The sequence below is a fragment of the Capricornis sumatraensis genome, chromosome 2 (assembly GCF_032405125.1).
Source record: "Capricornis sumatraensis isolate serow.1 chromosome 2, serow.2, whole genome shotgun sequence".
Classification (NCBI taxonomy): Eukaryota; Metazoa; Chordata; class Mammalia; order Artiodactyla; family Bovidae; genus Capricornis; species Capricornis sumatraensis.
The window spans coordinates 136757986-136775742 of record NC_091070.1 but is presented as its reverse complement, the minus strand read 5'-3'; the positions used below and the strand labels follow the sequence as shown (position 1 = coordinate 136775742).

Below are 17757 nucleotides of genomic sequence, written 5' to 3'. Positions count from 1 at the left end.
AGGTCGGTCTAGTCAAGGCTATGGTTTTTCCTGTGGTCATGTATGGATGTGAGAGTTGGCCTGTGAAGAAAGCTGACTGCCAAAGAATTGATGCTTTTGAACTGTGGTGTTGGAGAAGACTCTGGAGAGTCCCTTGGACTACAAGGAGATCCAACCAGTCCATTCTGAGGGAGATCAGCCCTGGGATTTCTTTGGAAGGAATGATGCTAAAGCTGAAACTCCAGTACTTTGGCCACCTCATGCGAAGAGTTGACTCATTGGAAAAGACTCTGATGCTGGGAGGGATTGGGGGCAGGAGGAGAAGGGGACGACAGAGGATGAGATGGCTGGATGGCATCAGGGACTCAATGGACGTGAGTTGGAGTGAATTCCGGGAGTTGTTGATGGACAGGGAGGCCTAGCGTGTTGTGATTCATGGGGTCGCAAAGAGTCGGACATGACTGAGCGACTGAACTGAACTGAACTGATATATTTAACAAAATTCAGAATGGGAGAGTTTTCTAAGCATAAAATCAACAACAACAACAACAACAACAAAAAACACCCATAAATAAAATAACTATGACCACATGAAAATTTAAAACTTTATAGAAATAAATAGTAAGTCAGAAAAACTTGGATAAATATGACCTTTGCTAGAGCAACCCTTTTGTCTCCATTCATGTTCTCTCGCCCCTCCTCCCCTCCCCTCAGCTACTCATATCCTGGGTTTCAGTTTAGACACCACTTCCTGATGTTCACGTATCTAAGGTATGTGTCCCTTTAAGCATAGGCCCTGATCTCAAATCATACCCTATTATCTTTGCTCCATGACCCGGTGTTTTGTGTGTGGGAAAATACATCCTCTTCATCCTTGTAAACTTTACACAAAGCCTGTATACTTGTCAAGTGGTTGAACAAACAAATGAATAAATAAATATGGTCATGAAACAAAGTCAAGTGGTAAAAGCAGGACACTAAGTTGAAAATACAGACATTTTATAAACATATGGCTACACACAAAGAAAATCAGTATTAGAAAACGTATAAAACGAAACAATAGTGGGAAGGGTCATTACCAAAGTGAGGGGATTACAGGCAATTTGTCCAGGAAACTCTTCTATGCCTCCTTATGTTCTCTGACTTTTTAAAATATAAAGTTTCCAAAGTGTAAAACGCTTTCAACTGAAGAATAGTTCCTTTACCTTAACATTTTCATTTCAGTTGTATGTGATTGTGATTGAGTATTTTTACAGGTTACCCTTCATTAAAATTGCTAGAAAATAATGGCTATAACTCCCTATGCTACATAGTATATCCTTGTTGTTTACCTGTTTTATATAGAGCAGTTTGTATTTCTAAACTCCATACCCCTAATTTGTCCATCTCCCCTTCCTTGTCCCCTTTGGTAACCACTATATCTGTGAGTCTACTCTGGTTTTTGTATACACCCATTTATATTTTAGATTCCACAGATCAATGATATCATGCAGTATTTGCCCTTGCCTGACTTATTTCACTAAGCATAATATTATCTAGGTCCATCCACATTTGTGCAAGTGGCAGAATTTCATTCTTTTTTATGGTCAAATAATATTCATTTGTATGCTGCAGGCTGATTCTTGACCCTCTGAGCCACCAGGGAAACCCATATTCATACCACTGCTTCCTTTTCCATTCATCAGTTGATAGCATTTGAGTGAATTCAATAGTCTGGCTGTTGTAAATAGTGCTTCTGTGAACATTGGGGTGCATGTACCTTTTCAAATTAGTGTTTTTGTTTTCCAGATATATGCCAAGGACTGGGACTGCTGGGTCATATGGTAGTTCTAGTTTTAGTTTTTAAGGCACCTCCATACTGTCTGCCATAGTGGTTGCAGCAACTTACATTCCCAGCAGTGTATAAGGGTTAGAACTCTGATTTACCTCAGTTTGAGTGTCATCAAACAAACAAAAAATGTATGTGCTACCTCACCTTTAAATTTAAAAATCAAATCAATATAAAAAGTATGAAATATCATGACATGAAAAATATAATTTGTCACTACTACAGTTATACAAAAGACAACATTCCAAAATAATGTGAATGCAGTTTTTCAGAATTGCATGCTATTAAAAAATTCACACATCAAGTTAAACAGTTAACTCCTTAAAATGGCTGTTAAAAAAAATCAATTGCATTCAAGTTTAATATTTAGACTGCCAGAAATCATTCTTTCCATTTCAAGACTGTTAAGCAGAGTGAATTCTGCTGGGTGTCATCCACCCAGCATGTTTCAGTGCCAGTGTCTACAGTTGTTTGTTTCAGAATCTCTAATTATCTGCCTTATCTTCTGCTAAGGATTCTTCTGGTGCTAAGTTTTAATCGTCCAAATTAATTGAAATACTGTAGCAATTTCAGCTTAACATTTTCAAAATTATCAATGCAGAAAGTAAAATCAGCCATAAATCTGCTTTGTAACAGCAGCCACTAATGAACTCTGCAAAACAGACCAGATCACATTGCTAATTTGCACTGAACTACATGGCTAAACTTCAGGAAATAAGCTTTTCTCTGTCCAAAGGTTGGCATAAACAGGGTACCCAGAAGATCTCTAAAAGAATGAGGTATCTGGATCCAAACTGCAATTACGTCATGGTACCAGCCAGGTGCTGTGTGACCTTGGGTAAATTACTTAACCTCTCAGAGCTTTGGTTCCCTCCACCTTTAACAGTCTCTCCTTCCTAGAATTCGTAACAAACAGACTCCAAGATGAATCCTAACAATTCTTGCCTCTTTGTATTCACATGCTTATTTAATACCCTCCCCTGAAACTAGGCAAGACCTGAGACTTGCCTCTGGCTGACAGAAAGGTGATGGGATGTTATTTCCATGATCATGTCACAGAAGACTTAATTCTCCATCCTTCTCAGAGACTCCATCACCTTACTGGCTTACACACTTTGAGGAAACAAGAGCCATCCGGGGGAGGCCTGTGGGCTGAGAACTGAGGACAGTTTCTGGCCAACAGCAAGCTGGGGGCCGAAGATGTCAGTCCCAGAGCCCATAAGGACCTAAATCCTGCCAACAAGTACATAAGGAAGCTGGGGCCGACTTGAGCCTTCAGATGAGATATTGCCCTAGCTAACACCCTGAGTGAGGTCTTAGGAGAAACTCTGAAGCAGAGGACCCAGTAAAACCATGCCCAGACGTCTGACCCACAGAAAGCGTGGAATTAAATAAACATGTTCTATTTGTATGGTAATTTGTTACACAGCAATAGAAAATCAATACTATTGATTATGGAAGCCCAATATAAAGATGGAGTGTTTAAGTATTAGTGACAACTACCACCACCACTATCACTTACAGGGCGCTTACTATGTGCTAACTCTTACTGATAAATGCCTTACCTATTATCTCATTTAATCTTTACAGTGACAGGAGAAGGAGTTGTTACTATTACCCCACATTTTAGAGATGATAAAACAGGTTTATGGGTCCGAGATTATACAACTAGTAAGTGGAGGGGCAGGACACAAACCCACATCTATGCCTCTGTAGAGTGCTCAGACTAAACGGTGGCACAGGGCTACCTCTGAAGATTAGAGATGTTCACGCGAGTGAAAGTACCCAATACAGTCAGCCTCCCCATCTGTGGATGCGGAACCCACAGATAGGGAGGGCTGACTATGCTACGCCATTTTCTATAAGGGATTTGAGCATACACAGATTTTAGTTATCTGTGGAGGATCCCAGAACCAATCCCTTGTGGATACCAAGGGACATGACTGTACAGACAAAACTAGAAAAGAGTCTTCCTTCTCCTTCCTTCCCCATAACCCTTTATTCCCAGAGAGCCAGGTTATGGCCTAAACTTAATGACTCAAGGACTGCATTCTCTGGCTCTCTAGCACTCTCATCCTGACCCTCCAGGGTGAAGAGGACCTTTCATCTCACCTGCCTCCACAAAACATGCTGTGTAAGATCTTGTTTCCTTAGTTCTCTATGATTTGATGGGCCAATCTACATTAACATGTACATAGGTAATAGTGGAACAAAGGATTATCTCCTTATGGAAACAGAGTATCTCTATCTAAAGGGGAATATCACCTCGATATTTTAGATGGAAAGTCAGGGTTATAAGAAGATACTGTGATGCAAGAACACTTCTGTTATCCTTGCAAACTAAAGCTACGAGTAGTGGTAGTTAAGTCACTCAGTAGTGTCTGACTCTTTGAGACCCCCATGGACTGTAACCCACCAGGCTCCTCTGTCCATGGGATTCTCCAGGCAAGAATACCAGAGCAGGTTGTCATTCCCTTATCCAGGGGATCTTCCTGACCCAGGAATCGAACCCAGGTCTCCTCCATTGCCGGCAGATTCTTTACTGTCTGAGCTACAGGGAAGCCCAATATGAAGATGGAGGTACTGGGGATTGAACCCAGGGCCTCATGCATGCTAAGAATGAGCTCTACCACTGAGCTATTCCCCTAGGAATGAGGCTTTTTCAAGAATCTCCAGTTGGCATTTTAGGTACATTCCTCAGGGTTTATTTTGTCTGATATTATTGATAAAAATCAGTCAAATAGAAGAGGCTACAAATGGAAAAAGGTCAAGGCAGGATAGGTGGGAAACCCAGCCACAATATGCCCAATGAAATTCACAATAACAGACACAGTAACAGACCTACATTATAATCAGCTCAAACAAAGCTTCTCACCTTTCCTTTCCCCATTCTTTTGTAAGCATAGCTGTTCTTTCTTACTGAAAACAAATTCAAGTGAACAGACTGAGTCAGCCTCTCTCCCCAGGCTGGAGGTGCACACAGACGCCTGGCGGCTCATCACAGGTATCCTGGCTGCTGCCATGGCCTCAGAGATGAGCAGAGATCTGGGCCAAGCCAGTTAAAGACACCTTGGGAATTTTGTTAGATTTATTGGGGGAAAGGTAGTCCATTTTTTATGGGATTACTAGCTGTGGGGAATGAAGAGCTGCTAGTGGCCAACTTGGCTTCCAAATGAGACAAACCTGCCTGAGGTGCCCGACAACAGAAAATCAACAGAGAAAAAAGGAAAACAGACACAAGGAGAAATGAAACTTGATGATATCATTTGAGCCCCTGGATCTAACTCTACCTGAAGCCAAACACACTCACCTTTAGTTACTGAAGTCAGTAAATCCTCTACTCTTTTTTGTCCCTTAAACTATAGCTTCTTCTCTTATGAAGGGCTCACATCCTGATAAACCCATCGTAAGCTGAAAACATTGTAAGCTGAAAACATCGTAAGCTGAAAATGCACTTAATACACCTAAGCTATTGAACATCATAGGTTAGTCTAGCCTACCTTAAATGTGCTCAGAATGTTTATATTAGTCTATAGTTTGGCAAAATCATCTAACACAACACCTATTTCACAATAACATGTTGAACATCTCATGCAATTCATCGAATACTAGACTAAAAGTCAAACAGAATAGTGTAAGTGTCTCAGTTGTTCACTCTGTGATCATGTGGCTGACTGGGAGTTGAGCTCACTGCCTCTGCCCAACATACTGAGAGTACCATGGCACACAGCACTAGCTGGGTAAAGAACAGAATTCAACATTGGAAGTACGGTTTCTACGGAATACACGACAGTTTCACATCACTGTTGTAAAGTCGAAAAACTAAAAGTAGAACCATCTTATTATGTCTATGGTCTACAATGAGTTTATTCCTCTTGACAAATGAGCACACTGGGTGATACAGCATTGAGGTCAGCATTAGAGAATATCAAACCCAGTAAGAGACTGATAGCTTTATTTAAATATCTGTAAGTTCAGTTCAGTCGCTCAGCCGTGTCCGACTCTTTGCGACCCCATGAATTGCAGCACGCTAGGCCTCCCTGTCCATCAACAACTCCCAGAGTTCACTCAGACTCACATCCATCGAGTCCCTGATGCCATCCAGCCATCTCATCCTCTGTCATCCCCTTCTCCTCCTGCCCCCAATCCCTCCCAGCATCAGAGTCTTTTCCAATGAGTCAACTCTTCGCATGAGGTGGCCAAAGTACTGGAGTTTCAGCTTTAGCATCATTCCTTCCAAAGAAATCCCAGGGCTGATCTCCCTCAGAATGGACTAGTTGGATCTCCTTGCAGTCCAAGGGACTCTCCAGAGTCTTCTCCAACACCACAGTTCAAAAGCATCAATTCTTCGGCATTCAGCTTTCTTCACGGTCCAACTCTCACATCCATACATGACTACTGGAAAAACCATAGCCTTGACTAGACGGACTTTTGTTGGCAAAGTAATGTCTCTGCTTTTCAATATGCTATCTAGGTTGGTCATAACTTTTCTTCCAAGGAGTAAGTGTCTTTTAATTTCATGGCTGCAATCATCATCTGCAGTGATTTTGGAGCCCCCAAAAATAAAGTCTGACACTGTTTCCACTGTTTCCCCACCTATTTCCCATGAAGTGATGGGACCGGATGCCATGATCTTCGTTTTCTGAATGTTGAGCTTTAAGCTAACTTTTTCACTCTCCTCTTTCACTTTCATCAAGAGGCTTTTTAGTTCCTCTTCACTTTGTGCCATAAGGGTGGTGTCATCTGCATATCTGAGGTTATTGAGATTTCTCCCGGCAATCTTGATTCCAGCTTGTACTTCTTCCAGTCCAGCATTTCTCATGATGTACTCTGCATATAAGTTAAATAAGCAGGGTGACAATATACAGCCTTGACATACTCCTTTTCCTATTTGGAACCAGTCTGTTGTTCCATGTCCAGTTCTAACTGCTGCTTCTGACCTGCATACAGGTTTCTCAAGAGCAGTTCTATATAAATGCACTTTGATTGATGTACTTGTCAGTTATCTTGTCTCCTCGGCTTGTGCCCTTCTTTATTCCATAATGTGTCTCCCCTATCTTGCCATTCTGGTCAATGAAACCATTCATAACCAGCTATATCCACTTTGGTGGATTCTCATATACCACACAATATTACTGTTCGACAGGTATACGTTTGTATGGCCTATCTCTTCAACAAAATTTCAAGGTCCTCAAAGACAGGAAAACTTCCATATATTTCTAATATTGCTGCAGAAAAAAAATGAATCTCAAAAGAAAAAGTATTTGTAAAAAAAATTTTTTTGAACCTAACATAAGCTTTTCTTTTCATTCAAATTAAAAAATTTAAAAATTGACTTGATTGGAATACACAAAAAGGTAAATAACTGCCAATATGAGTCATTTTGACAGAAATTCCACAAATTGCATTCCAGTGTTCTAATTAATGTGATAACCTTTCTCACTATTTGTGTTTAGAAGGACTATAAGATTATAAACAATTATGATACTAACGATTCCTTTATCAATATCCTCTTTCATTGCATCAGGCAGATATTACTTGTATCAAATATTACTGTTTGAAGCCAATACTTTTGACTCAACTGCTTCCTTTCATTTACCTTACTTCAGACTAAAGTTCTGGAACAAGATTACCTGGTTCTCAGAAGCTGTTGGTTCATAAGAAATTTGTGACATTTCTTTGCCTACTTAGCATTACATGGCATGTTCTTTTGCTTCTGAAATGGGATAGTATTTGACTACGAGGGCCACAGGTTCACTAAAAAAGTTCAGGCCATACCTGATCTTCTAAGTAAAGAATGATTTCTCAATGCTAAATGTTAAAAAGCAGATCATCAGGTTCAATACTTCCTTTTCAGAATATTTTTCTAAATATGTAATAGATACACACTTTATTTTCTAGGACATAACTACTATCACAGGGCTTTCCTGGTGGTTCAGACAGTGAAGCGTCTGCCTGCAATGCAGGAGACCTGGTTTGTTCCCTGGGTCGGGACGATTCCCTGGATAAGGAAATGGCAACCCACTCCAGTACTCTTGCCTGGAAAATTCCACGAATGGAAGAACCTGGTAGGCTACAGTCCATGGGACTGCAAAGAGTCACACACGACTGAGCAACTTCAACTATTGTCATGATAGAAATTATGAGTTAGAACTGCATAAATGATACAGAAGTAGGTTCTATATATTACACTCCAAATGTTTTGTAATTTCAATAATCACATAACTAATGCTGTATTACCCACCGAAAGCGCCCTGTAAACAATATTCAAACATTCACTTTGCCCTTTTTTTCCTTCGCTGGAGGTACCTGAGCCATAGAAATGACTGGGCTTTTGCTTTGCCCAAAGGTGTGGGCAAACCTGCCAGATAATAGCAATCATGACCCTTTGTGAGTTTGGAATGAGCTTTCAAAGGGAAAAATAAGTCCTCCCCAAACCAAAAAAAGATGTGAAGAAGGAACTGTAATATACGTTTTAGAAAAATATCATCATGGTAAAGGGAATTAGAAAGGCAGTCCTGAAAATAACTACAAGGGGATCAAATGCCTTGTACAAAACTAGTCTTATTGTCTGTGGTTTAACAGAAGCATGAGGAAATCAGCTATTTAAAAAACCAGAGCAGGCTCCCCAGCACTCATGCACAATTTGGATTTCTCATTTCTCTGCAGTGAATCTTAATCACTGGGTTCTATTGTCCCAGTTTTTTTCCCCAAGTTCATTCTTTCAATGTGAAATATATTTTTACACATTTACAAGTATGCTCCCAATATTTAGATGAGGATTTATGTTTGATGGGAAATTCTTTTTAGAGGTGACAGAAAAGACAGAAGTGGGTATGACTGACTATTATGGAAATATAGTAATCTACAGACATTTTATTACTTATTTACTATAGACAAATGCTTCCCTGGTGGCTCAGTTGGTAAATTTGCCTGCAAAGCAGGAGACCTGGGTTTGAGCCCTGGGTTGGGAGGATCCCCTGGAGGAGGGCATGGCAACGCACTCCAGTATTCTTGCCCGGAGAATTCCCATGGACAGAAGAGCCTGGCCAGCTGCAGTCCATGGGATTGGAAAGAGTCGGACATGACTGAGCAACTAAGCACACATACACAAAATTTCACTTAAAACCTTTAACGGTATACATTTGTCTCCTTCCAAAAACAAAGAAAAATGCATTTTTAGATCAATACTTCAAAAAAAATCCTGGGCTGCTATTTTTCTCATCAGTGTTTTCTATTTGGTAATTGAGAAGATAAAATTTCTCTATTGAGAAACTGGCATCATGTTTAAAAGCAAACCTAAAGGGAATCACCAATTTTGTTTAGATTTGAAATGAGGTTACCGATACTTTGAAATGAAAACATTAATAGAAAATGTATTAAATTGTAATTCAATGTAAAAAAACAGCATGAAAAATATTTTATATAAATGAAAACATATGTAGACAACTCAGCTCAAAAGCAATCTTAGCCTATATTTTCTCCTTTCTTCTCCAGTTCTTTTTGCTTTCTGGCACTGATGATATAATTAGATCTTTTTATATGTTTACCAGACTATTTCCTAATTGTTTTTATGACACTATGCCATACCGTAATGAATCAGAGTATAAAAAAGATATTAAAATAATATATATATATACACTCTCATCTGCGTGCATATATGGAATCAAGACTTTCTGGCTGTATCTATTCCTTCCTTAAGCAGAATATAAATTGTGGGAGGGGCCATGTTTTATAATCAATGTTATGACTGGTATTTATTGTTATATAAAACAAAAAGTTGGTAATATAAAAAAGATTTCTTGAATCCCTTTCTTCATACAGGAACAAATTGGAATGGCATTATTTATCAATCTTATCCACCTGTAAGAGAAAATGACCCTCTCTGAAGATGTCTGCTCAGAAGCAGTAAAACATCTCTTCAGTGAATGAAAAAAGACAATGTTTCTAAGCCATTTTTTCCTCTTTGTAATTAAGAGGTTAACAATGAGTACATGAGATGCAAGAGTTCTCAGAAAGAACTCTATTCATTTACTATTCAAAGCTATCACAAATCATATAAGTAACTTAAGATCAGAAGGAAAATGCTACCCCTAAACAAAGCTATGGTTATTCCAGTAGTCATGTATGGATGTGAGAGCTGGACTGTGAAGAAAGCTGAGTGCCGAAGAATTGGTGCTTTTGAACTCTTGTGTTGGAGAAGACTCTTGAGAGTCCCTTGGACTGCAAGGAGATCCAACCAATCAATCCTAAAGGAACTCAATCCTGAATATTCATTGGAAGGACTGATGCTAAAACTGAAACTCCAATACTGTGGCCACCTGATGCGAAGAACTGACTCATTGGAAAAGACCCTGCTGCTGGGAAAGATTGAAGGAAGGAGAAGAAAGGGATGACAGAAAATGAGATGGGTGGATGGCATCCCCAACGCAATGGACATGAGTTTGAGTAGGCTCCTGGAGTTGGTGATGGACAGGGAAGTCTGGCGTGCTGCAGTCCATGGGGTCGCAAAGAGCCAGACACAACTGAGCGACTGAATTGAAACATTTCCCATCTCCCTCTAATCTTTAGGCAGTGTGACAAAGAACAAAGGACTGACTTTTTAAAAACCTAGTGACTGTGCACTTAAATATAAGATGCTATGAGTTCCACAAATATGAGATAATTTTTCAATAGTCTAAAATCATGGAGTTGATTAAAGGAACACATGTCCTGGCATACAGTCACCACATGTGAACTAAAATAAATTTTTATCTTCTGTGCTCAAAAGGAAATGTTAAACTCAGTATTAAAATTTAATTGGTAACTATGACCTTGGGTGCCACTTTAGGTGAAAAATATTACACCAGTGCTCAGATTTTCTTGAGATTTATGATCTCATGTTCTTGAAAAAGCCTAGCACCTCCGTGTTCCTGAAATAATTGATCTGTCTCTTACAAGTGCTATTTTCCTGAAACCAACATCTGTCTCAGGAAGAAAAGTACAATCTGATGAAAATACTCTGCTATATTTAAAAAACCAAAGAACTACCAGAAACTGCATCTATTGCATTACTAATAATAAATGCAGTCAAGGTCATAAATTGATAAAATTTCTTAGCACATAATAGAAGATAAGAAAAAGTAAACTAAACTGCAAAGCCATATCTGTAAATACTACCTGTAAAATTAACTATAATAATAAAAAGTGAATATTTTAAATGTGCAAAAAAGACACAATGCAAATCTGTATCTCACATCTTTCATCGTTTGAACAGAACTCCACCTCAGCAGGTAAAAACCTGCCTGCCGCTGCAGGAGACATGAGTTGGGAAGATCCCCTGGAGGAGGAAACGGCAACCCATTCCAGAATTCTTGCTGAAAAATCCTATGGACAGAGGAGCCTGTTGGGTTACAGTCCAAAGAGTCACAAAGAGCTGGACATGACTGAGCACAGCACCACAATATACACCTTTAACCTAGTGAGTTTTTCTTTGTTTATTATAATCACAAACACTACTGACTTCACCATCAATCTCTCAACTACCACTGTTGATTGTGTCTCTTATTAAATATAAGCAAAATATCATGGAAGCCATCAGATAAGTAGGCAATGATAGCAAATCTGAAAAGGACTGTGATAAAGTAACTTTTAGCCTCACTGAGGATTCAACATAAAATTCTGGATTTCTTTATAAAGAAATAACTGGCAAACACTTTCAATTCTCCTACACATGACAAAATGTTCAATGTTAAATAATACACTGTAACACAAAGTCATCTTTTAACAATACTTTTCATGTATACAGTAAAATGTATGCAACATTTTATCACAATGTAAAGCTCACAACAACTTTGTAAGTAGGTACTATTATTAACCTCCTTTTACAGATCAGTAAACTACAGCACAGAGAAGAACCAAATTGCCAAACATCAACAGAAAGTAAACAGCTAAGCTTGGTCCCCACCCTAGGCAATGCTGCTCAGGACCATCTTCCTCTTACTGGATTATTCCTTATTCTTTCAGATATTGGTCCAATTTATCAGCAGGAGGAATTTTTCTTTTAACTTGTTCATAGCAATTTTATTTGTAAGAGTGAAAAACTGAGAGCAACCCCAATGTCATCAATAGGAGAATGGATAAACACAATAAACACGTTGTGTTATATCAATACGCATGGAACACAAAGGAATGAACTTTTGATTAAAATACAGATGAACTCCAAATTAATCAGTCTAAGTAACAGAAACAAGACAAAACAGGGTACATACTATGCAATTGCATTCATACAAAAAATTTTTAATATGAACAAGTCAATAAGAAAGAAAACAGATTCTTATTGTCATGGTATAGAGAACAGGAAGCACAGGAATAAAGAAAGAGTAAAGAGGTATTAGGAAATTTTGGTGGGCAGGAGGAATTTAAAAAATAAAGGAGTTGGTGCATGCAGAAGAAGTATATAGTCATTCATTAATTCATTTAACAAATACCTATTAAGCATCTCCTAAAACTACAAGCTGGACTGGAAGAAATACAAGCTGGAATCAAGACTGCCGGGAGAAATATCAATAACCTCAGATATGCAGATGACACCACCATTATGGCAGAAAGTGAAGAGGAGCTAAAAAGCCTCTTGATGAAAGTGAAAGAGGAGAGTGAAAAAGTTGGCTTAAAGCTCAACATTCAGAAAACGAAGATCATGGCATCTGGTCCCATCACATCATGGGAAATAGATGGGGAAACAGTGGAAACAGTGTCAGACTTCATTTTTTTGGGCTCCAAAATCAGTGCAGATGGTGATTGCAGCCATGAAATTAAAAGATGCTTACTCCTTGGAAGGAAAGTTATGACCAACCTAGATAGCATATTGAAAAGCAGAGACATTACTTTGCTGGCTAAGGTCTGTCTAGTCAAGGCTATGGTTTTTCCAGTGGTCATGTATGGATGTGAGAGTTGGACTGTGAAGAAGGCTGAGCACTGAAGAATTGATGCTTTTGAACTGTGATGTTGGAGAAGACTCTTGAGAGTCCCTTGGACTGCAAGGAGATCCAGCCAATCCATTCTGAAGAAGGTCAGCCCTGGATGTTCTTTGGAAGGAATGATGCTAAAGCTGAAACTCCAGTATTTTGGCCACCTCATGCGAACAGTTGACTCGTTGGAAAAGACTCTGATGCTGGGAGGGATTGGGGGCAGGAGGAGAAGGGGATGACAGAGGATGAGATGGCTGGATGGCATCACGGACTCGATGGACGTGAGTCTGAGTGAACTCCAATAGTTGGTGATGGACAGGGAGGCCTGGCGTGCTGTGATTCATGGGGTCGCAAATAGTCAGACACAACTGAGAACTGAACGGAACTGAACTGAACTGAAAACTACAAGCAATCCCCTGTGTCCTTATCCTTTGACATAAAAGGCTTTTGCTTTAGATTCCCACGCCTCCTCTGAATCTCAAAGGCTGGCTCAAGAGTTAATGATTAGGAAATGTGAAGGTGCAGAAACAAAGAATAACTGTTGGGTTTGGGAACTGCTAATAATTTGGGCTATAAATCTGCCATGTGACAGAATCACTGAACTCAAAGTTCTCTGAAAGATAGAGAATAAGGGCTGACACACATTCCTAAGTTGTTTTTACAGGAAGCAGATACCCTCCAGATGAAAACACTGACCATAAGAACACAGATCCTACACTGGTTAAATCAGAAAGCTGATGATATTTGAAACTCCAACTTGATGCCAGCCTATCCGAGAATTATGCACAAGCTGATCACACACTCTGCAGCCTTCTTCCTCACAACTGCTTTTAATATCCCTTTCCTGAAAGCCATTTGGGAGTTCAGGTCTTTTGAGCATGAGCTGCCTGTTATCCTTGCTTGGTGTCTGCCATAAACAGTGTACTTTACTTCAACAGAGTCTGGTGTCAGCAGATTGGCTTTAACACTCTAGGGTGAGTGGACCAAAGTTGGTTCCATAAGACTACTATCCAAAGAACTATGCATTAAGTTCCTTTCCAAAACAAATGGTCTAATATACCCTTGTATATAGCCCTGAAATTTGAATCTGGTGAAGTAGTTACACCTGTCCTCCAAAAATTTTTTAACCATTTTTTTTCCTACAAGTCACCCTTAGTGAGTCCCTAGAAAGGAGTCTATGTGCTAACACTTTGGAAAATAAAATAGCTAAAAGATAAAACGACCTTTCAGTCTTTATACCTATCAGTAGAAACACTGATAGCAAATAATGCTCTTGAGAAGCAGTTTGTCCATACTTAGGAAATCTCAATCTTATTGATCCCTTGTTTAAATATTCCATAGTGGAATATCTTCCACACAACTGTGAAAATCTTCTTAACAATAGTTACATGAGGATCACCTCAGAGTAAGACAGTTTGATAGCTGTCAAACTAGGGTTTATTTTGAACAAAAAAGCTTTCCAACTTGCCAACAGAAAGTAATAGAAAGAAACAAAGAGAGTAAGGATACAAAAGACCACCAACTCTATAAACACATAATTCAAGCCCAACATCAAAAGACACCCTATAGGGAAAAATTATTATTACATCAGTATCTAGAACAGGGAAGATCATCAACTATTTGCTTTCTTTTCAAAAGTGAGAAAAAATGAGAAAGCACTCAAATATACCTAATGGAAAGCTATATATATATATTTTTTTCCCCCCAAAAAAACATAGCATATGGCACCACTTCTTTTGTGTTTGTAAGTTTATTCTTCATGACATTCTAAAAACTTTGGACAAATAGAAATACCAGAATAGTTATACCTATAGAAAGCCATCATCTTTAGGATTAAGTAAGATAGTTTACTATTGATCCACTTTGGCATATTTATCATCAGTAAATTCATTACACCTACCTTTGAATAATTTAAGGGCTCCTAAAAATTTTAGCTATAAAGTACATTGTTAACAGTCAAAAATGTGTTCCTACTGACACACCTTAAATGTAGAAGTGTATTTTGTTGGGGGAAAACAGATTAGATAAAAATACCAGAGAAGAAAAGGAAATATTTTAAAATAATATTTATAAAGTTTAGACAACTTACAGAAACAGAAATACTATAACTTGTACAACATAAAGAAAAATATTATGTTCACAGTCATATACTCCTACTAAATTGAGAAGAAGTCACTTTAAAATATTATTGCTGAGTCTTCTCTACCAAGAGTATTGTCTTGGGAAAGTCAGAACCAATAAAAAAGTAAGCCAGATCCCCTATTTTTTTTTAACTGGCTATAATTTTGTTCTGTACTTAAAAGATTTAAACTGATCTCAGGACACAAGTGAGGCAATTTCTAGCCAGAGGCAACAAAGCTCCTATAAACCTTTTCAAACAGCTCATAAACTGGCATGGCTACCAGGGGTGTGGTTTCAGTTAAAAGCTATAATGCTTTGAAAGCTAAACTTTATAACTAGGTGAACACTGTTTACAATGGGAAAACAAAACACATAATCTGGATTATTTTCCAGCAAGACTACTCTATATTTCATGCTCCACTTGATTTATTATCAAGTTCATATATGACCATATATAACAAATCTTTGATAACTTAATTGTGGAAGGCACTGCTTAATGGATGAAAAATAATTATATGAAAATAATGACAGGGTCAACCTCATGACACTAAACGACAAACAACTGAACACTCTCTGCAGACAAAAAATTGGTCTCCAGAGAAGGCACTTGTTCACAAAGTCCTTAAACTCATTCTTCTATGATAAAATAGTATAGATCCAGAATAAAGAAGAGCATTTTCCCAAATGGGGAGAGTAGAAAATTGTCTAGTTTATGACCTCCCTCACCCCCTCTGAGCAAGCTGTTTTTTTAAGTGCCAGTTTGCTGGTTGATTTTTTTCCAGGTTTGGGAGGAAACAGGGAAAGGGTTTTGGAACTGTGAGCATTAACCAAGCACCCTGAGGCTGTTCAGTAAGCAAATAACCAGCTCAACTGCTGACTGTGGAAAGACTGTGCTACGGATGGTTACTTGTCACATGACACTGTCTTAGGTAAATGATTTACCCGGTAGACGGTCACCTCCTGGTCACACATTATACACCAAACTCCAAAGAACAAAGGCCAACAATCTGTCTGACTTTCTACTGTAATTTCCATACACTTTCACAGTCACTTAACTAAAGAAATAATTATAGATGTTTAATCACACACCTGGATCCACCGGTCTGGGGGTTCTTCGGAGTCCATTGGTCCGTTTCTATGCAGAAAGACAAAACAAAGACTTTGTGTTATCAAATTGTATTATTTTGCGGCACTCTGGAAGTCCGATAGATGTGGCACTACCTCCATTTAACACTACTGTAAAATATTGTAACTAAGAAGGACCTACTGTATAGCACAAGGAACTCAGTGCTCTGTAATGCCCTATATGGGAAAAGAATCTAAAAAAGAGTGGATATTTGTGTACAGAAGAAACTAACACAACATTGTAAATCAACTAAACTCCATTATAATTTTTTTTAAAAAGAGTATTACTAAATCTGATCAAAACACTCAGTTCCAGTTTCTTTTTACAATTTTTGTTTCTCTAATGTCTTCTACTTGCTAAATCATTGATATGACACTATGGGAAAGAAATACTTTTCATTCACCATCTCTGAGGATTATATGACTCACTTTTTTCAGCCATAAAACAGGAATTATGAAAATAAAGCCTAGGTAGCCATTTTTGCTTAGAAAATGCTCCCAGCAAAGAGTTTTAATCTCCAAAATTCTAATGCAGCTTTATTTAAGCCTGACAGACCAGAGACTGGAGAAAGTATACAACCTCCAAACAAAGATCTCAAGCTCTGATTTTGAGCTTGGTATGGTAGTTTAATTATGAGATTTATGGTAGTTTAATTATGGATCAGTGATATCTGACTACTTTAAGAAACAAAATAGACATGCAGCTTATAAACCATGAAAGTAAATTCTTATTACAGAAAAGGAATCCATAAGAAAAATTGTGATTATAAAAATTATAGATAAGATGCAAAACAAAAGAGTTTTAAATCTTTGAAAATGTGTGGTTACATGTTTGATTTTATAAGCATTAAATTCATTCCTACCCAATAACTATCACAATCTCACTAATTAATAGGAACTTCATTTTCACTTTTGTTATATAACTAAATGCAATGCTCAGTCTATAATTACAACATAATTCAGATTTGCACAAGAGCAATTTTCTTTCTACATGTGTTGGGGTTTGTGCCTCTGTATGGGGCCCTGGTTTCATTCAGAGCAGAATTGGTTTTGCCAGGCTTACATTAACTATGGGTTTTTCTTAGGGTTCTCCTGTTGTTTTTGTTCATAAGTTAAATGGGCCTCAAAGCAGATGTCAAGGTTTCTCAGGTAAAAGCAAATTGGAGAATTATTAAAAATATAAACCTTGTTTTTAACCCAACTATTTTTAAAATGCATTTGTTAAAGCCTAATAGGATCATTAAGTCAGCATCGAAGCTACACTGAACAAGCTGGATGGCTGTACTGGGGGGAGAAAAAAAAACTAGTATAAAGAGAGCCTCTCCTTACTCAATGTGAGTGAGAAGAAAATACCACACTGGGCTTCTTAATAGCCAAGCAGAAAAAGGGAAAACATGGTAAGTTATAGGTTCATATCCAATAACTTGGAAGAAAACTGCCTTCAAAAAAAGTTCTAAAATTTTATAAAATGTTTGGACCTCTCTATATGAATGACTATATTTTAAACAGGAAAATATATACTGATGAATGTCTTATGGCTGTTTATTGTCTACATTTCCCGTCATTTTCTTAATGTACAACAGACACTGTCTTTACACGACTCATTCTTCCTACTGTCAAAGTGCTTGGAAACAAGACAGGAATTCACTTGTTGGGTCTTATTCCTACTCTCCCTAAGCTAGAACTATTTAAAAATATTAACTTAGAAAGTGAAAAAGAGAACTTGAGTTCAAGAGCAACTCTGTAACATCCTGA

At 38.2% G+C, this 17757-nt stretch overlaps 1 protein-coding gene and 1 non-coding gene across 2 annotated transcripts in view; both read right to left on the bottom strand.

Annotated features, from left to right (window-relative positions):
• VAV3 (vav guanine nucleotide exchange factor 3) overlaps positions 1 to 17757 on the bottom strand; it is a 432262-nt gene that overhangs the window by 126884 nt on the left and 287621 nt on the right. The window contains exon 19 of the mRNA XM_068966607.1: positions 15967 to 16012. Coding sequence (XP_068822708.1) covers positions 15967 to 16012 — 46 coding nt within the window. The remainder of the gene's footprint in view (positions 1 to 15966; positions 16013 to 17757) is intronic.
• On the bottom strand, positions 4383 to 4454 carry TRNAA-AGC (transfer RNA alanine (anticodon AGC)). The gene has a single exon. It is a non-coding gene; the product is annotated as a tRNA-Ala (tRNA).